General features: G+C 46.2%; 2 protein-coding genes across 2 annotated transcripts in view; one reads left to right on the top strand and one right to left on the bottom strand.

Moving 5' to 3' along the window:
* OR2AT4 (olfactory receptor family 2 subfamily AT member 4) lies at positions 1 to 9,245 on the bottom strand. The gene is given in 5 exon segments (XM_087937856.1): positions 1 to 39; positions 2,954 to 3,546; positions 3,549 to 3,615; positions 3,946 to 4,096; positions 9,220 to 9,245. Coding segments are annotated over 5 exon segments (876 nt in total).
* A 3,958-nt stretch (positions 9,246 to 13,203) lies between these two features.
* SLCO2B1 (solute carrier organic anion transporter family member 2B1) overlaps positions 13,204 to 20,164 on the top strand; it is a 57,965-nt gene continuing 51,004 nt past the window's right edge. The window contains exon 1 of the mRNA XM_087937855.1: positions 13,204 to 13,213. Coding sequence (XP_087793981.1) covers positions 13,204 to 13,213 — 10 coding nt within the window. The remainder of the gene's footprint in view (positions 13,214 to 20,164) is intronic.

Genomic DNA, 20,164 nt, shown 5'->3' with positions numbered 1-20,164 from the left:
TCACATCTCTTGAGCGGACCTCTTCCGTTCATCGGTGGTCTGGAGAAGTTGAAAATTATAAGACTGAGATGAGAGCAATGCTTGAAGTCCGGGGAAAAAAAGCCAGATGTATGCTTGTTAGTTGGAAGTGCCTCACTACCTAAACCCCAGATGTGAGTAGGGACAACGTTAAAAGCTACACAGAGCTCCTGATAGGTGAGTAACCTTCATTTTTTTTTCAGTCATTAGAAACAGTGAATGGCAATAAAGGAGAATATTTCGTCACTCGGGGTGGAAATGAGGGTTTTGTTTTCAGCTTGGTGGTTTTCTTGAGGACGTCTCAGGAGCCAAGTAGGGGACGTCATCAGTGTAAGAAGAGGGAGGAAAAAAGAGGGAGGAAAATGGAGGAAGGAGAAGGAAGAAAAGGAGATTGTGGGGTCGGTGTTCTCTCAGCTTGTGTTCTCGGAGACATTTCATGACTCAACTAGGGAATATCATCAGTGCTAGACGAGAAGGAGGAAGGAAAAAAAGAGGAAGGAGAAGGAAAAGAAGGAGGTGGAGAAGGAAGAGAAGGAAAAGGAGAGGATTGTGGGGTTAATAATAATAATAATAATAATAATAATAATAATAATAATAATAATAATACAGCAGCTGAGGGCGAAGGTTCATTCTCCAAGCTTGTGGTTTGCTTTCTGTTTTGTGACCAGGCTAGGCAACATGTTCAGCGGAATTTAAGGAATGTCTGCATCTATGGTCCATTGGTCTTGTGATGGATCAGGTGTGGGTCACATCAGGTGATCATGACTCTTGTGATGGGGAGGTTTATGTCAGGTGAGGGTCACTGAGGGACGGAGGGCTGGTTGGGAGGGGCATGTGTGGGTTGGTTGTGGGTCAATTGCCATCGCTGGTTGGCTGTGGGGTTGGTTTGGATTCCGAGGGGTTCGTAGGCTGGATGTAGGTTCGATGTGTCTCACAAACTTTCGGGCACCAGGGACCAGTTCCGTGGAGAGAGGTTTTTCCAGGGGGAAAAGTTGGAGGGTTGTGTGCTGCCTGCATCTCAGGGATGGGACTTGGTTTGTTTGTGCGGCCCAGTTTCTGGCATGCTGCAGACTGGGGCCAGCCCATGGATGGGGGTTTGGGGATCTCTGATATAATAAGCATATCAGCAACAAAATATAGACATTCAAAACTATTAAAACATCAAAGTCAGATTAATATATATTGGGATGACCCAAAGGGGGTGTGGCACAAAAACAACCCAGTCAGATAATCAGTAGGAGTCCCTTTATTAGCTCCAAATTTGCCCCCACTGTCCTGGTTACCTTCCGGGCTGGAGAAAAACTCTCCCAGGAACAGCCTTGGGCTGAAGGGAATCAAGTCCAAAACATGGTCAACAAAAACTGTAACTATAAATCCAAACAAGGCAAATGAGGTAATTAGTCCGGCAGGGCAGGAGCAACAATTCCAGATGTGAAGACAAGACAATAACATGGTTGGGAGGACGCCAGGAACACAGATATCCAAAGTCAACACAAGATAAAGTCACGTTTGCTCCCAGCAGCTGCCACTCTCAGCTTGCATCTCTTTTAAACTCCCTTCCCAGCTGTGCCTAATGAAGGGAATCAGGGCCCTTTCCTCCCCCGAAAGGCATGGAACCCACGTTGCTCCCTTCTCCGTTCCTCCCTGCATGCCCTAGGATGAAGAGAGGGTGGGCCTGGCTCTTCCTCTGAACTCCCTCTCCCTTGTTCTATCTCTCCCCTGCTCTGCCCAGCCAGACTTTGCCCTTCCCCAGTTGCCACACTCCCTTCTCCCTGTCAGCTGTTCGTCTTCCTCCTTGGATTCAGACTCCGACAGGGGCATGACATGTATAATCAATTCTTCCAAGAACACAATAACTTTAGGAAGGTGCAAAAATACGTTTTAATGAAGAATTCTTCTCGGTGCTTCTCCAATAATGAAAGGCTCGGTCCATTTCTTTCCTAAACCCAAGAATTCCAGTAAGTCCAACATATTATTCTTGGCTGACTATTTTGATTGTCACAAAGGTGCCGTCTATCAGGAACCAAACTAAAATGGCCATCTCCATAGCAAATAGTAATTAACTATTTTTGTCTCTCGAGTCAGTCTGTCCAGTTCAGCTTGTATTCAGTTAATAATTCAAGCCGTGCATTGAATCACGAGTCCAGTCCAGGAATTGATGCTTCTGAGGGTATTTCCACCCTTAAATGTTGTCTTTAGTTCTCATTTAGTTCTCTGGAGGCTAAACCACATGACGAACAGTTGCAGGAATTGTCTGCTTTAATGAAGAGAAGGACCAAGCCAGGGGACTGACATGATAGCAGTCTTCCAATATTTGAGGGGCTGCCACAAAGAAGAGGAGTGGATTAATGTATTCTCCAAAGCACCTGAAGGCTGGAGAAGAAGCAACGGATGGAAACCAACCAAGAAGAGAAGGAACCTAGAAATAAGGAGAAGTCTTCTGATAGCAAGAACAATTGGAATGATTTCCCTCCAGAAGTTGTCGGTGCTTCAACCCTGCAGGTTTTCAAGAAGAGATTAGACAACCATTGATGTCAACTGGTATAGGGTCTCTTGTTTGAGCAAGGGGTTGGACTAGAAGACCTCCAAGGTCCCTATGATTCTTTGGATGCATTCTTTATTAATCACTTTTTAAAATTTGTCCGTGCTTGACTTTTTTCTAACTGCAATGCCCAGATTCTTACAGGATTTTTATCCTGACGGCTCTGTCTTCAATTTTAGGCTTATTATCAAATATAAAACAATTCTTTTCGATTCACAAATAATATCTGGCTGAAATTATGATTCCCTATCAGGCAAATACAGCACCGCAGGCACAAAAAACAGCAACGAAGTCCTGGAGTGAATGTAATTTGGTCTGCAGAAATAGAATTTAAATTAAAGGGCTCCACTAATAGAAAACCCACATTAATTAAAATATCTCCTTGGACCTCACTTGGTCTAAACGGAGTCTCTCTTTTTGCATGGAGAAGACCTTTGAGGATGCCAGCTGTCTCACTGCCCTCTTGATGTCCCTGTTCCTCAGGGTGTCAATGAGAGGGTTGACCACAGGAGTTAAAATGGCAAAGGTCATGTCGCTCAGAATGTGGATTTCGTTGAGCATCTTGATGCGGTAGGCGAGAAAGGCCAGAGCAATGGAGAAATAGTACGTGATGACCGCCACCAGATGGGAAAAGCAAGTGGAGAAGGTCCTCCTGTGGCCTTCCTTGGACTTGATCTGCAAGACCGAGACCGTGATGCAGGCGTAGGAGATGACCACAAGCAGCAGCGGACTGAAGGCGACGGTCATAGAAATGGTAAAACCCAGAAAAGTCTGGAACATGGTGTAGGTGTTTTGGCAAGCAGCCTGGACCGCCACCAAGTGGTCGCAGAAGCAGCGGTTGACCTTGGGTGTCTTGCCGAAGGTCAGCTGAGATGACTGGACGACCGGTTGGATGGGGACCAGCAGTGCAGAGAACCAAGCTCCCGCAACCAGCCGTAGCTTCTTCTGCTTGGTCCTTCGGGCGGCATAGTGCAAGGGGTGGCAGACATCACCACCAGGAGAGAAGTCTCTGTCACTACCAGCCCGTGAAAGAAATACATCCGCAAGAAGCATCCCTTAGAGCAGGGGTCCCCAACCACCGGTCCCCGGACCGATACTGGTCCGTGGATTTTTTTTTTTACCGGGCCGCAAAGCTTGGGCGCCGCCATCTTGTTTCGACGGCGCTTCCGGGTTTTCGGTTGCTTCCGGATTTTCGGTTGGAAAGCGGCGTTTGGGTGCTCGTGCCTTAGTTTTGTCGAAGAGGGGGTGGCAGCTTCGAACGAAGAGCCGTCCCAACGGTGGTGGAGTCTCGTGTTACTCAGGTACCGGTCCGTGGAAGAATAAATAATCGTGAAACCGGTCCCTGGTTCAAAAAAAGGGTTGGGGGCCACTGCCTTAGAGGAGACTGACTTGGCCTTGATCAAGAACAGGGCCAGCATTCGGGGGATAGGGATGGTGGTCAGCAGGATGCCCAGGATGGAAAGATTGGTCAGGAAGAAGGACGTGGGCTTGTGGAGTTTGGGGTCGGTGGCCACGGCCACGATGACGGTGACATTGCTAGAAAGGATGATAGAAGATAGAAGATGAGGAGGATGAAAAAGAGGGAGAACTGGTGGTCCTGAAGGCTGGGGAAGGCGACAAGCCAGAAGGATGCGACTGAACCACCCGTGAAGTTGCAAGTCTCCATTTTGTGAAAGGCTGAAGAGGGGCGGGCGGTTTCTAGTAAATGAAAAAGGAGACGTGATGACCCCAAGGGTCGCGGCACAAAGGCAACACAGTCACATAAGTAAGAAAAGTCCCTTTAATACCTCCAACTTTGCCCCCAATGCCCAGTTCCCTTCGGCTGGAGAAATTTTTTTCTCTCCCAGGAACAGCCTTTGAGTGGAGAAAATTCAGTCCGAAAACAAAGCGCATATGAACTGTAAATAAAAATCCGCACAAACCACGCTGTGGCAATTAACTGGACAGGGCAGGAGAAGGAGAAGGAATTGCAGGCTTCAAAGGCCGACAAAACACACGCTGTTGGGAAGAGGCCAGGAACCCAGATAAGCCTCGACAAAACAAGATAATACATGATTGGCTCCCAGCAAGCTGCTGCGTGCAAACTCCCTTTTTATACACTTGTGTTCCCAGCTGCAGCCAATGAAGGGAATCAGGGCCCTTTCCTCCCCCGTAAGCCAGGCAACCCACATTGCTCCCTTCTTCGTTCCTCCCTGTGTGCCCTAGGACGAAGAGGGGTGGGCTCGGATCGTCCTCTGAACTCCCTCTCCCTGGTTCTCCCTCTCCCCTGCTCAGCCCAGCCAGACTTTGCCCTTCCCCAGTTTCCTCCACAGCCAAAGGAGCCACACTCCCTCTCCCTGTCAGCTGCTCGGCCTCCCCCTCCGACTCAGATTCCAACAGGGGCATCCCAGGAGAGGAGTGTGTCAGCTTTGCCCGTGATAAATACACCTGCAAAGTCCTTCTCGTCATTGGGCTGCTTGAGTTTATTCTCATTTGTCATCATCTTAATGATCACACTCTTCTCCAGAATCTTGAGGCAGCTTGCAACAGCCACAGGACACCTTTTTGGGGGGCATCTCTCAAATGACTTGGCTACGCTAGATGTCCTGGGACGCACGTGCGTTCCTGTCTATTTTTTAAAACAGAATAACAGAGTCGCAAGGGACCTTGGAGGTCTTCTAGTCCAACCCGCTGGTCAAGCAGGAAACCCAAGACCATTCCAGACCGATGGGTGTCCATCCAGCCTCTTCTGAAAAACCTCCAGGGGGAAGGAAGAAAGGAAGGAGGGAAGGAAGGAAGGAAGGAAGGAGGGAGGGAGGGAGGGAGGGAGGGAGGGAGGAAGGAAGGAAGGAAGGAAGGAAGGAAGGAGGGAGGGAGAGGGAGGGAGGAAGGAAGGAAGGAAGGAAGGAAGGAGGGAGGGAGGGAGGGAGGGAGGGAGGGAGGAAGGAAGGAAGGAAGGAAGGAGGAGGGAGGGAGGGAGGGAGGGGAGGAAGGAAGGAAGGAAGGAAAGAAGGAAGGAAGGAGGGAGGGAGGGAGGGAGGGAGGAAGGAAGGAAGGAAGGAAGGAGGGAGGGAGGGAGGGAGGAAGGAAGGAAGGAGGAGGGAGGAGGGAGGGAGGAGGGAGGGAGGGAGGGAGGGAGGGAGGAAGGAAGGAGGGAGGGAGGGAGGGAGGGAGGGAGGAAGGAAGGAAGGAGGGAGGGAGGGAGGGAGGGAGGAAGGAAGGAAGGAAGGAGGGAGGGAGGGAGGGAGGGAGGGAGGAGGAAGGAAGGGAGGGAGGGAGGGAGGGAGGGAGGGAGGGAGGAAGGAAGGAAGGAAGGAAGGAAGGAAGGAAGAATAACAGAGTTGGAAGGGCCCTTGGAGGTCATCTAGATCAATCCCCTTCTCGAGCAGGAAGCCTTCTACCATTTCAGACCGATAGCTCTCCAAATGTCCTCTTGAAAACTTCCAGGGATGGAACGCCCACAATTTCTGGAGGCACACCGTCCCGCTGATCAATCGTTTCCACTGTCATGAAATGTCTCTTTACTTCTAGCTCGATTCTCTCCTTTGATCCATTGCTTCTTTTTAAATGTTTATTTATTAAGAACCTTTATAGGGCCGCCCAACTCCCTCACGATGAGCACACAAATAAAGCGCCACCACCAAACTCAATGAACTCCCGATCTCCTGGTGACGACAATCCAACCAACCATTGGATGGGCTCTGTGTGTCCCCATGGGGTCTCCAGGCCCATTGGCCACCTCTTCAGGGCCTTGAGAAAGCATGTCAAAGTGAGGCCCGCTCTCTGCTGGGAGGTTGTTCCATCAGGAGGGAGCCATCCTGAAGAAGGCCCTTCTTCTGGATCCCACCAGATGGACCTCTTTAAGAGAGGGAAGCCCTAACATCCCCTGGCTCTCTGCTCTGGTGGGTTTAGGTGGATGTAACTGGGTGGGGGTGGTGGAAACTGGTCCTTCAGGTAACCTGGTCTTAAGCCGAGCACTAGTAAAACACGCAGGTTGTTGGTGCAGCAGTATAGACATAAATGCACTGAGTGTCAACTTGTAAAGCGTTCTCAGCCTACTCTCGAGTCGCCATATAAGCAGAATGGGAAACTGATGGAGCAGCCTGGCAGCTACCTAACCAGAAGCACATTCCACACATAACTTCCCCCAGGTTGTATCCCAGGCTACCGGGGACCAACCGGAGAGGTGTCATTTCTACAGCCTGGGAAAGGGCTCCGTTGGAGAATGTGATTTATGACGCGTCCTGGGTTTGTGTGTGGAAACAGGGTCATAGGTGGGCTGTAAATTATGTCAGGCAGCGCTGACTTCATTTGGGTGCCCGCTGACATGTTGCTCCTAATAAATAACTGGATTTCTTTGGAAACTTGGCTCGAGGCTCATGGTTTAATTATTAGAGCATCCATCGGAACCCTGACGCTGAGTTTGAGCAAAAAGTTCCATTGGGGGAAAGATAGATTTTTTTTTTTCTGACAGGTTTATTTATGCATTAATATCTATTGAAATCAAATAAAGGCTGCCCTTCGTACTTATGGATAGGAGACTCAAATGTAGAAAGCATAAAAATGAAATACAGGAGAATTATTATAAGAATTATTATATATTTTGTTATTATGTAGTACTTATATATGTATTCTCTCTCTCTCTCTCTCTCTCTCTCTCTCTCCCTCCCTCCCTCCCTCCCTCCTTTCTTTCTCTTTCTTTCCTTCCTTCCTTCCTTCCTTCCTTCCTTCCTTCCTTCCTTCCTTCCTTCTTTCTTTCTTTCTTTCTTTCTTTCTTTCTTTCTTTCTTTCTTTCTTTCTTTCTTTCTTTCTTTCTCTCTCTCTCTTTTAATTAACATAAATCAACAATTTTAATTGCTTTTATATTCACCTGCTTATAAGCTGTCCAGAGTTGCCTTATTGGCCAGATGTGTGGCATATAAAAATCTAATAAATAAATAAATAAGTACACATCTCTATTTTAGGTTTATGTTTCGGGGCAAGATATTCCAAGAATTATGGTCACGGGAGCGGTGGATTCTTGTTCATTTTAAATTAGTTAACCTTGGGCATGCACGTGTAGAAAAATAGTTACACAAGCATGCAAATAATAAAATAATAAATAAAATAAAAAAGTGTGCGTCCAATCACACTTGGCTAATAAAGTATTCTGTTCTGTCCTGTTCTATTTTCTATTCTGCATTTATTTATATAGCTTCGTAGCCAAGTGACTCTAATATGAATGCATGGGGGAAAATGGTCACTATTCCTGATCTCCTGATAGTTTATTTCCCTCAAGCTTCTTCCTGCAAGTCATTTTGTTCCAGCGTTGCACAGGAAAAGGAGAGAGAGAGCGAGAGAGAATGTAAATTGTTATGCAGGGGCCATCAGCTGAAACGAAGACAGGCTAAAATACTATTTGTGCAGTTTGGCTGCAACCGAACCAACTCCCACGAGACTGAGCCTCCACGCAGGGGGGGATATATTTGAAGATATGGATGGGTTTTATTTTAACAAGGTTTTTGAGCAAGGAAAACAAAACAAAACTAAACTAAAAAAAACTCTGCTTCCTCTCATCTAGAGAACTGAGGGAAAAATAATTTTCCCCAGAGCCATGGGCAGCGTATGAATCAAATGTTCAGGTAATTCCTTGGTTACTTTAGCTCAGATAACAGAGTTGGAAGGGACCTTGTAGGTCATCTAGTCCAATCCCCCACCCAAACAGGAGACCCTACACCATTTCTGACAGATGGGAGTCCAGTCTCTTCTTGAAAGCCTCCAGGGATGAAGGTCCCACAACTTCTGAAGGCAACTTCTGTTCCATGGGTTGATTGTTCTCCCTGTCAGAAAGTTTCTCCTTATTTCCAGGCTGAATCTCTGCTTGTTCAATTCCCATCCATTATTCCTTGTCTGGCTTACAGGCCCTTTAGAAAATAGCTTGACCCCCCTCCTCCTCCTCCTCCTCTCTGGGGCAGCCCCTCCCTCAAATATTGGAAGGCTGCTCTCCTGTCTCCCCTGGTCCTTCTCTTCACCGGATTAGCCAGGCCCAGTTCCTGTAACAATGGCATGCGGTTGCAAATCGTTTTCCCCTGTACATGTTCTCCATATCAAATTAACCTTGGGGCAGGGGGAACGTACTGCCAAGGCTATATTACATCCCTCCTTTCCTTTCCTCCAACTTTGCCCCCAATGCCCCGTTACCTTCGGCTGGAGAAAAAAAATTTCTCCCAAGAACAGTCTTTAAGTGGAGGAAATTCAGTCTGAAAACAAGGTACATACAAACTGTAAATAAAAATCCACACAAACCACGCTGCAGCAATTAACTGGACAGGGCAGGAGAAGAAATTGCAGGCTTCAAAGGCCAACAAAACACACGCTGTTGGGAAGACGCCAGGAACCCAGATAAGCCTCGACAATAAAAGATAATTCACGATTTGCTCCCAGCAAGTTGCTATGCACAGCCTCCCTTTTTTAACACTGTGTTCCCAGCTGCAGCCAAAGAAGGGAATCAAGGCCCTTTCCTCCCCCGTAAGCCATGCAACCCACATTTCTCCCTTCTCCAGCCCATCCCAGCTTGGATCTTCCTCTGAACTCACCCTCCCTTGCTCTGCCTCTCCCCTGCTTTGCCCAGCCCTTCCCCAGTCTCTTCCACAGCCAACAGAGCCACACTCCCACTCCCTGTCAGCTGTTTGGCTTCCTACCCCGAATCAGATTCCGACGGAGGCATGACACTAGGTAACATCATCAGTGGTGGATGGGAGTGGGGTTTGTGTGGAGGGGGAGGATGGGGAGGGGGAGGAGGAGGAGGAGGAGGAGGAGGAGGAGGAGGAGGAGGAGGAAGACATGACAATCTGAACTTGATTGTTTTCTTGCAGAATTATATATTACCTAACCAAGTAATATGATCAGGAGTAGGGTTTGCTGAGATGAGGAGGAGGAGGAGGAGGAGGAGGAGGAGGAAGAAGAGGAGGAGGAGGAAGACTGTGGTACTGTGGTCTCTGGTACTGTCTGAGCTTGGTGGTTTTCTTGCAGATGTTTCATGATCCAACTAGGTAACATTATCAGCACTAGAAGGGGGTGGGTTTTGCTCTGATATGATATGATATACTAGTGGCTTGCCCTGTCAGTGTTGTGGTTTTCTCCTTGGTAATTGTTAGGAATATGAGTCACCTAACAGCTATTTGGGTTAGAAGTATGTAAACCAGGTAAACATTTTAAAACTGGAACTTTAAGAAAACGCAAAACTGTAATTAGGTGTAGTTTCTCAAACGGCCATAAGATGGAGCCAGAAACCTGGGTTGTCTTAGTCTTAGTCTCAGAAGAGAGTGTGTCTGAGTGAGTATCTCTGTTTCCTTCTGTTGGAAAGTATTGCCGTTGCTCCATTTCTTCTAATTGACTGATATTACTGGATTTAATCTAAGTCTGTTACTGAACTGTTTTTTGACACTGGAATTTGATATGTGGATTATACCTGGATCGAAAACTGACTGATTTAACTTGTGAATGACTTTGGACTGCTTATTTTGGACTTTGCTTAAACCTTTCTGGAAGTAAAAACCTACATTTACTGTACAGTGTATCTGTGTGCTCTGTGTGTGTATTATTCAAACACTTCTCTCAAATACGTCTCCCTGTATGCTCTCATTCTCCTAATGGGGAATTACCTCAACAATAATGCTTTGCTTAGGGTATTGCTTTCTGCTTGGTTGTGTGCCTGACACCACAAGAAGAGAATATTTATAGCTCAGGGTTGAATTGTGCAGTTATTGCTGCTCTCTGAGCTGGGTCATTTCTTGCAGATGTTTCATGACCCAGCTAGGTAGTATCAGCAGTGCTAGAAGCAAATGGGGTTTGTTTAGAGGAGGAGGAGGAGGAGGAGGAGGAGGAGGAAGTAGAAGAGTAGAACTGTGGGGTCCTTGGTGCTCTCTGAGCTTGGTGGTTTTCTTGCAGACCTTTCATGACCCAACTAGGTAACATTATCAGCGCTAGAAAGGAGGCGGATTTATGGAGGATGGAGGAGGAAGAAAAGGAGAAGGAGGAGAACACTGGAGTCCTTGGTGCTCTCTAAGCTTGGTTGTTTTCTTGCAGATATTTCATGACAAAACTAGGTAACAGCATCAGTGCTAGAAGGAAGTGGGAGAGGAGGAGGAGGAGGAGGAGGAGGAGAATGACTGTGGCGTTCTTGGTGTTCTCTGAGCTTCTTTTCTTGCAGACCTTTGCATGACCCAACTAAGTAGCATCATCAGTGCTGTGGATGGAGTTAAATTCTGTTCCCAGAAGGTTCTGCTTTGAATTCAATCTTCCTGGGGGCGGGGGGAATACCTTCTTTTTGGGTGGCTTTGCAGTACGCTAATCTCTTCCCGTTAACCCGTTATGTCTGTTGGGCAAACAGGCCCATGGATCATCCTTGACCAATTTTTTTTGGTGCACTTTGCAATTGAGTCCCCGCCTCAACCCTTGCTGGGGAGAAAAAATTCCACCCTCTTGACCAACCAAGGCTCAAGCTTCCTTCGCATTGCTGGAAAGTTTGACCTCCCCATAATTAACTTTGCTAACCTCGCTGTCTTCTTGGCTCCAATGGGATTTCTCAACTCCTCCACGTAGAAAGTCAGAATCACGCTCCCCTGTTTCCAACCACTTACAGCAAATAAACAGTAACCTGTTGATCCCTGGGGATTAATTAGGGCTGCAACGTTGTGGGGCAAAACCCAGGGACCCCTTGCAAATTGCCTCCCCAATTTTGCCTCCCAAGGCGGCCAGCCAAACTCACCGAAGCAAATGAGCTTCGGAAATAAATTGCAATTATGCAATGTTTTGAAAAAAAAAAGAAGAAATGATTGCTTTCTTAAGGCAGACGCAGATAGCACCGTCTCTCTCTCTAGGGGGTCAAAGTTATCCCAAGGAACAGAAAAGAAAATGCTTCGTGGTTTGTTTGTTTTTTTCCTTATTTTAAATATTCATAGCCAATTTTTCCCCTTCTTTTGTTTTTATTTATTTATTCATTTTGTCAAGCATGTATTAGATACCATGTGTAAGTATAAACATGACTATGAATACATGAAATGGATAGGAATAAAAATTAGGACAGGAACGGTAGGCACGCTGGTGTGCCTATGCACACCCCCTACAGACCTCTTAGGAAAGGGGTGAGGTCAACAGTGTAAGGTTAAAGTTTTTGGGGTTTGGGGAAGAAACCACAGAGTCAGGTAGTGTCATGGCCCTGTTAGAATCTGACCTCGAGGGAGAGGTGGAACAGCCGACAGGGAGTGGGAGTGTGGCTCCGGAGGTTGTGGAGGAAATTGGGGAAGGGCACAGGCCGGCTGGGCATTCAGAGGAAGACCCAGGCCCATCCCCTCTTCATCCTAGGGCATGCAGGGAGGAGTGGATAAGGGAGAAACATGAATGGCATGGTCTATGGGGGAGGAAAGGGCCCTGATCCCCTTCATGGGCTGCAGCTGGGAGGACTGTTTAAAAGGACAAACTGCGCATGGCCCAGTGCTGGAAGCAAAGCGTGAAATAATTCTAGTTCTGTCAGTTCTTATCTGAGTTCTGGCGTCCTTCCCAGTGTGTGTGTATTTCGATATCTGTGGACGTCTTCAAGCCCTTATCCTGCCTGGTCTCCTTAATTGCTTTAGTGTGGTTTGTGTTGTTTTTTCTATTTATAATTTATAGGTATTTTGAGTTTGGATGGGATTTCTTCCTTTTCGCAACTGTTTGTGGGAGTGTTTTTTTTTCAGTCAATGATAATTGGAGCTTTGAAGTCAAGCTGAAGAAATTAAAAGGACTTCACCTGTTTTTGCGACTTTGTTGATTTTGTATCCCACCCTGGGTCATCACAGGTAGAGTATTCCAGGCATTGACCACTCTGTTGCTGAAGTCGTATTTCCTGCAATCAAGTTTGGTGCGGTTTACTCTGAGTTTGTATCTACCGTGTGCTCCTGTAATGTTGTGGTTGAAGCTGAAGTAGTCATTGATGGGTAGGACATTGCAATGGATAATTTTATGTACTACACTTAGGTCGGACCGCAGGCGGTGTAGTTCTAGGTTGTCTAGCCTAAAATTTCAAGTCTGGTGGCATAAGGTCTTCTGCAACGAGTAGAGGAGTGGAGGACTCCTTTTGTGAAATATTTCCGGACTTTCTCAACTGCATTAATATCCAATATTTAGTGCGGGTTCCAAACAGATGAGCTGTATTCTTAACGGATATCCCCAAAATATTTTTAGGAGATCTTGTTCCAAACCTTTGGAACGTAGTTAGGAAGATGTGAAATGGGAGAAGAAGCACCATAGGGGGTCTCCAAACATGGTCACTTAAAAATATGTGGATGTCAACTCCCAGAATTCCTCAGCCAGCCATGCCGGGGAATTCTGGGAGTTGAAGTCCACAACTCGTAAAATGGCCCCATTTGAAGACCCCTCTGCTCTAATCGACACTATTCTGCTCATAAGTAGTTGCTATGGAAGCCTACTTACAAATCTAGTGCTACAGTGATTAAATTAGTAGACCAGCAAAATACTGTGGACATAATATATTTAGATTTCAGCAAGGCATTCGATAAAGTAGACCACAACCTACTTCTTAGTAAGCTAGAAAAAGGAGGAATAGATAGCACCACCACCAGATGGACTGGCAACTGGCTGGCAAACCGTACTCAACGAGTAGTCCATAAGGGGTGTAAGTCTACATGGAGGGAAGTAAGCAGTGGGGTGCCACATGGTTCCATCTTAGGCCCAGCACTCGTCAATATCTTCATTCACGACTTAGATGAGGGAATAGAAGGGGAACTTACCAAATTTGCAGATGATACTAAGCTGGCAGGAATAGCCAACACCCAAGAAGACAGGCTCAAGATCCAGATGGATCTCGACAGACTACAACACTGGGCCATATGTAACAAAAGGAAATTCAATGTAGAGAAAAGTAAAGTCCTACACTTAGGCAAGAAAAACCAAAAGGACCCATATAGACTGGGTGAAACCAGGCTCAATAGCAGGAACTGGGAGGGGGATCTCGGAGTCTTGGTGGACAACCAGCTAAAAAGGAGCCAGCCGTGTGCAGCAGCAGCCAAAAAAGCCAATGCAATCCTAGGTTGCATTAACAGAGGGATGCAATCAAGATCAAGGGAAGTACTAATACCACTCTGTAAAGCCTTAGTAAGGCCTCACCTAGAGTACTGCATCCAGTTTTGGTCACCATATTATTATAAAAAAGATGTTGAGACTCTAGAAAAAGTGCAGAGAAGAGCAACCAGGACGATTAGGGGACTGGAGGCGAAAACATGCGATGGACGGTTACAGGAACTGGGACTGGCTAGTCTAGGGAGGAGAAGGGACTAGGGGAGACAGGATAGCAGCCTTCCAATATTTGAGGGGCTGCCCCAGGGAGGAGGAAGGGGGTCAAACTATTTTCTAAAGCTCCTGTAGGCCAGAGAAGGAATAATGGATAGAAACTGACCAAGGAGAAATTCAACCTGGAAACAAGGAGAAACTTTCTGACAGGGAGAACAATCAACCCATGGAACAGAAGTTGCCTTCAGAAGTTGTGGGAGTGCCATCAGTTGAGACTTTCAAGGAGAGACTGGACTGCCCTCTGTCAGAAACGGTGTAGGATATCGCGCTTGGGCGGGGGGTTGGACTAGATGACCTACAAGGTCCGTTCCAACTCTGATTATCTGTATCTGTACATAAAACCCTGCATGGCATAGGGCCTTCTTACTTGGGGTGGGGGGGAACTGTCTGTCTCCCATAGATTCTATGGCATGGCACCATTGGCACAGTCCTTTTCTTTCAATTAAACTGTTGTGGGGTCCTTGGTGGTCTCTGAGCTTGGCTGTTTCCTTGCAGACATTTCACACCCCAACTAGGTAACATAATCAGTGACGGGAGTGGGGTTTGCAGACAGGAGGGGGAGGAGGATTGTGGGGTCCTTGGGGCTCTCCTCCTCCTCCTCTTCCTCCTCCCCCCCACCACAAACCCCATTGTCAGGGCTCCAACATATCCCCCTCATCCAAAGCGAAAGCCTCTTGCTGCATCTCAGAGAAAGTAAATTGGTTTATTAGAAGCTGCCATGTTGGTGCGTGGCTGGGTGCAGCCGATACTAAATCCCATCCTCCATTTCCCCCTTGACCCTGGTCTTCCCCCCACCCGCTGGATGTGACTCCTCCAATGGGACACCTCCGTCTCCAAGAGTCGCCATCCATCATGCTCTCCAATAACCTTTCTTATGCTCCGACAACTTTGGGCTGCTGAGGTGATTATCTAGGCATTTCAAGAATGCCTTGTTTTCTCCCCCGCTCCCTTTTTCTGGCAGCTACAAAGACCAAAGGAGTATCTTTTTAGTTGACACCCATCCCCTTCTAGTACTGATCATGTAACCTAGTTGGGTCATGAAACGTCTGCAAGAAAGCCACCAAGCTGAGAGATCACCAAGGACCCCTCAGTCGTCGTCCTCCTCCTCCTCCTCCTCCTCCTCCTCCTCCTCCTCCTCCTCCTCCTCCTCCTCCTCTCTGCAAACCCCATTCCCTTCTACCATTGATATGTAACCTAGCTGGAGAGCACCAAGGATGCAATGTCTCCTCCAAAAACAACCCCATTCCTTTTTTTTTATATTGATCCTTTAACCTAGCTGGGCATGGCCCACAGCCAGAGAGCACCAAAGACCCCACAGTCCTCCTCCACCGCCTCTTCCTCTCTGCAAATCCCCCTCCCTTCCAGCACTGATGATACTACCTAGTTGGGTCCTGAAACATCTGCCAGGAAACCACCAAGCTCAGAGAGCCCCAAGGACCCCACAGTTCCACCCTGAGCTACAAATATTCTACTATTTGTAGCTATTATATTTTGAGAGCTGCTAGGAAGGGGTTGCCTTGATTCTCTTCCTCCCAACCAAATTAGCTGTCTTTTGGTCCTCTGCCCCTCCCACTTGTGTGCATCCAAGCTAAGTTCCATCCCCGGTTTAAAAAAAAGAATGCCTTTATCCTGGGAAAATAAAGTCATCTTTCCAAAATTTTAGAAGGCGCAGCCGTATCTCAGTGGTGGGATTCTACCAGTTCGCACCTATTCGCTAGAACCAGTTGTTAACCTTCTAAGCAGTTCGGAGAACCGGTTGTTAGAAGAAATTACAGGGCTAATCCTGTAAGGAAGGCAGAAAGGAAACATTCTGGTGTTGCTGACAGAAACTGCCTCTCTGTTAACCCTTATTACAGTCTTGGAAGGACTAGACTTCCTGTCTCAGGAACCTCTCTGGAGTTCTTTTCCCCTCCTTTGCTGGTACTTTGCTTGTGTGGAGTGACCCTTCAAAGTTACAATGGCCCTGAAAAAAGTGACATGACCATTTTTCACACTTACGACTGTTGCAGCATCCCCACAGTCACGAGAAGCCAGGCGAGGAGATGCGTGCCTCAATATGTGAGTGATGTTGAGTTGGCCACGCCCAGCCAGTCACATGACCACCAAGCCACGCCCACCAACTAAGCCCCGCCCACAGAACCGGTTGTTAAAAAAATTGGATCCCACCCATGCCGTATCTTCCAATTTCGGCTGAGCCTTTTTTTTTCACGGTTTCCTGGAAACGTTTTTTCTAAACCAGACGAGAGATGCCTGATGCAGAAGCAAGCAGTCGAATATGTTGCCTGAATTATACACGTACAACTTTCCACCTGGAGTTCATAAAAATTACACCGGACACCTTAATGGCCCAAATAGATCTCTATTCTCAGCAGGCCGTCAAAATTAATTCAGAGAGAGGCAGGTGGAGGCTCCCTGCAAGAGATTTAGGGCTTGAAAGTCAGGAACAGGCAGAAGTAACCACTAACGTGACGAGGAACTGCGGCTTCATCTCCGGAGTTTAGCAGGAACCATCCTGGGAGCTAATTTTCCATGCAAGGCTCCATCCTAAAACATGCAGGGATTAGTTTGGCAGTTGGGTCTCCAGAGAGTTGGACTCCGGCTCTTGGGGTTTGCTTTGAGAGCGGGAGGGCAGCGAGATAAACGGCTCCACGGGGCACTTCATCAGAAGGAGAGAGAGAGAACTGTGGGATAATAAACAACAAATAACAAGGGTTATTAGTAGTCATGCTAATTGTTCATACTGCTGGCAAAATAACTTTTCTGAGAGATTGTTAACTGCTGGGGACGCTGGTCTTAAACTTTCATATGCAAGAGAATACAAGTATCTGAGACAGATAGAAGATGGATGGATGGATGGATGGATGGATGATAGATAGATAGATAGATAGATAGATAGATAGATAGATAGATAGATAGATAGATAGATAGATAGATAGATAGATAGAGAGATGATAGATAGATAGATAGATAGATAGATAGATAGATAGATAGATAGATAGATAGATAGATAGATAGATAGATAGATAGATAGATAGATGATAGATAGGTATAGTTAGATGATAGATTGATGATAGATGATAGATAGATAGATAGATAGATAGATAGATAGATAGATAGATAGATAGATAGACAGACAGAGATGATAGATAGATAGAGGAAGATAGATAGATAGATAGATAGATAGATAGATAGATAGATAGATAGATAGATAGATAGATAGATAGATAGATAGATAGATAGATAGATAGATAGATAGATAGATAAATGATAGACAGACAGACAGATCGATAGATAGATAGATGATAGAAAGACAGACAGAGATGATAGATAGATAGATAGATAGATAGAGGAAGATAGATAGATAGATGATAGAAGATAGATAGGTAGGTAGGTAGGTAGGTAGGTAGGTAGGTAGATAGATAGATAGATAGATGATAGAAAGACAGACAGAGATGATAGATAGATAGAGGAAGATAGATAGATAGATAGATAGATAGATAGATAGATGATAGATAGATAGGTAGGTAGGTAGGTAGATAGATTGATAGATAGACAGATACATACATAGATAGATAGATAGAGTAGATAGATAGATAGATAGATAGATAGATAGATAGAAGATAGATAGATAGATAGATAGATAGATAGATAGATAGATAGATAGATAGATAGATAGATAGATAGGTAGATAGAAGGAAATAGATGGATATAGATGGAAGGAAAGGGGAAATAGATGGAAGGAAAAGGGAGAGAGAGCGGAAGGCAGGCAGGAAGGAAAGAAGAGGGGAGAGAGGGAGAAGAGATGGGCGGGCAGGCAGGCAGGAAGAAATTGGCGATTCTTTATTGTAAAGAATGAAAGTCAGTGTATCTCATCCATAAAATGATTACCGTCAAGAAAGTTCCTCCAATAATACCCCTTGTCCTGCTTTATTTGTTAAACGGAGGAGGGGATAGAAATGTAGCTTCAAATGGGATAAAATTGGATAGAACCAGACCTGCCACTGCAGTTTTACCCAATTGTAAGAAGAAGCCAAAAGAAAATTGGTTTTCGTTGCATCGAATGAGTTAGTTTTCCAAGTAAGACAGAACTGAATGTCAGAAAATAGGACAATTAAAAACGATGATGGCAGAAGGGCCTTCCTTGTGGGTCTGAGTAATTTTCACAACTTCTGAAGGCAACTTCTGTTCCACGGGTTGATTGTTCTCCCTGTCAGAAAGTTTCTCCCTATTTCCAGGTTGAATCTCTCCTTGATCAGTTCCCATCCATTATTCCTTGTCTGGCCTTTGGCTGTCTTGGAGAATAACTTGACCCTCTCCTCTCTGGGCAGCCCCTTAAATGTTGGGAGATGCTCTCCTGTCTCCCCTGGTCCTTCTCTTCCCTAGACTAGCCAGGCCCAGTTCCTGCAACCGTCCATCGTAGGTTTTAGCCTCCAGTCCCCTCATCATCCTGGTTGCTCTTCTCTGCACTTTTTCTAGAGTCTCAACCTCTTTTTAATAGTGTGGTGACCAAAACTGGATGCAGGACTCTAGGTGAGGCCTTACTCTTAAGGCTTTATAGAGTGGTATTAGTACTTCCCTTGATCTCGATTGTATCCCTCTATTAATGCAGTTTAGGATTGCATTGGCTTTTTTGGCGGCGGCTGCATGCGGCTGGCTCCTATTTAAGTGGTCTTCCACTAAGACTCTGAGATCCCTCCAAGATCACAGCAGAGACCCAAAGATCAGCTGGCAGGTGGGATGTGTGCGCACATGCATGGCACAGCTGAGCTGGGGCGACGGCTCGTGTGCCCACAGAGAGGGCTGTCTGTGCCACTTCTGGCACATGTGCCACAGGTTCACCATCACAGATCTATGGAAATCCTCACCCATCCAGGTCGTGGTTGTCCCAAAGATGCTTCTTCAAACTCAGGGACCACTAAGTGTGCCGCAGTTCAACACTGAGTTACAAGGAAAGAATAGAATTCTTTATTGGCCAGGTGTGATTAGACACACAAGGAATTTGTCTTGGTGCAGAAGCTCTCAATGTACATAAAAGAAAAGACACATTCGTCAAGAGTCAAGAATCATCAGGTGTAACCCTTAATGATATTCATAGGGTACAACAAGAATAGAAAGAATAGAATAGAATAGAATTCTTTTATTGGCCAAGTGTGATTGGACACACAAGGAATTTGTCTTGGTGCAGAAGCTCTCAATGTACATAAAAAGAAAAGATACATTCATCAAGAGTCAAGAATCATCAGGTTCAACACTTAATGATAGTCATAGGGTACAAATAAGCAATCAAATCATACTAGGAAACAGTCCATATAAATCGTAAGGATACAAGCGACAAAATTACAGTCATACAGTCACAAGTGGGAGGGGTTGGACGATAAGGAGTGAGGAGAAGATTAATAGTAATAGTAGTGCAGACTTTGTAAAGAGTTGGACAGTGTTGAGGGAATTATTTGTTTAGCAGAGTGATGGCGTTCAGGAAAAAACTGTCCTTGTATCTAGTTATTCTGGTGTGCAGGACTCTATAGCGTCATTTTGAGGGTAGGAGTTGAAACAGTTTATGTCCGGGATGTGAGGGGTCTGTAAATATTTTCACAGCCCTCTTTTGGACTCGTGCAGGATACAGGTCCTCCATGGAAGGCAGGTGGGTAGCCATTGTTTTTTCTGCTGTCCTAATTATCCTCTGGAGTCTATGTCTTTCCTGTTGGGTTGCAGAACCAAACCAAACAGTGATAGAAGTGCAGATGACAGACTCCAACCTTCCTCTGTAGAACTGGATCAGCAACTCCTTGGGCAGTTTGACCTTCCTGAGTTGGCGCAGAAAGAACCTTCTTTGTTGTGCTTTTTTGGTGATGTTTTTTGATGTTGGGTGTCCATTTTTGGTTCTTGCGATATGATGGAACCTAGAAATTTGAAGGCCTCCACTGTTGATACGGTGTTGTCTAGTATTGTAAGCAGTGGTAGTATGGGAGGGTTTCTCCTAAAGTCTACCAGGACACTTTACAAAAGGTCTCTCCATCTCCCTTTTCCCTCGTTGGGACAGCTTGTCCCCCTGGCGAATGATGCCAACCCTAGGCAATGTCTAACGTTTTGATGGATGGATTCGGCGCCGTCAATTCATTTCCCCCTCTCAACCGCCGCCTCTCTTTTCTCTACAAATTGCTTTGCATTCGGTTCAGAGCACCGGTTTCAAGCTATTTGAAAGAGGGAGGTGGGCGGGGGGGAGATTGCCCCTCCTGCCTGGATTAATTTAACGCTGTTCAGATTTAATCGGCAGATTGACTGCCTGGCGACGCGTGC

Source organism: Pseudonaja textilis, chromosome 7 (genome assembly GCF_049901715.1).
Source record: "Pseudonaja textilis isolate UNSWEBS1 chromosome 7, rPseTex1.2, whole genome shotgun sequence".
NCBI lineage: Eukaryota > Metazoa > Chordata > Lepidosauria > Squamata > Elapidae > Pseudonaja > Pseudonaja textilis.
This window is presented reverse-complemented; position numbering and strand designations above follow the sequence as displayed.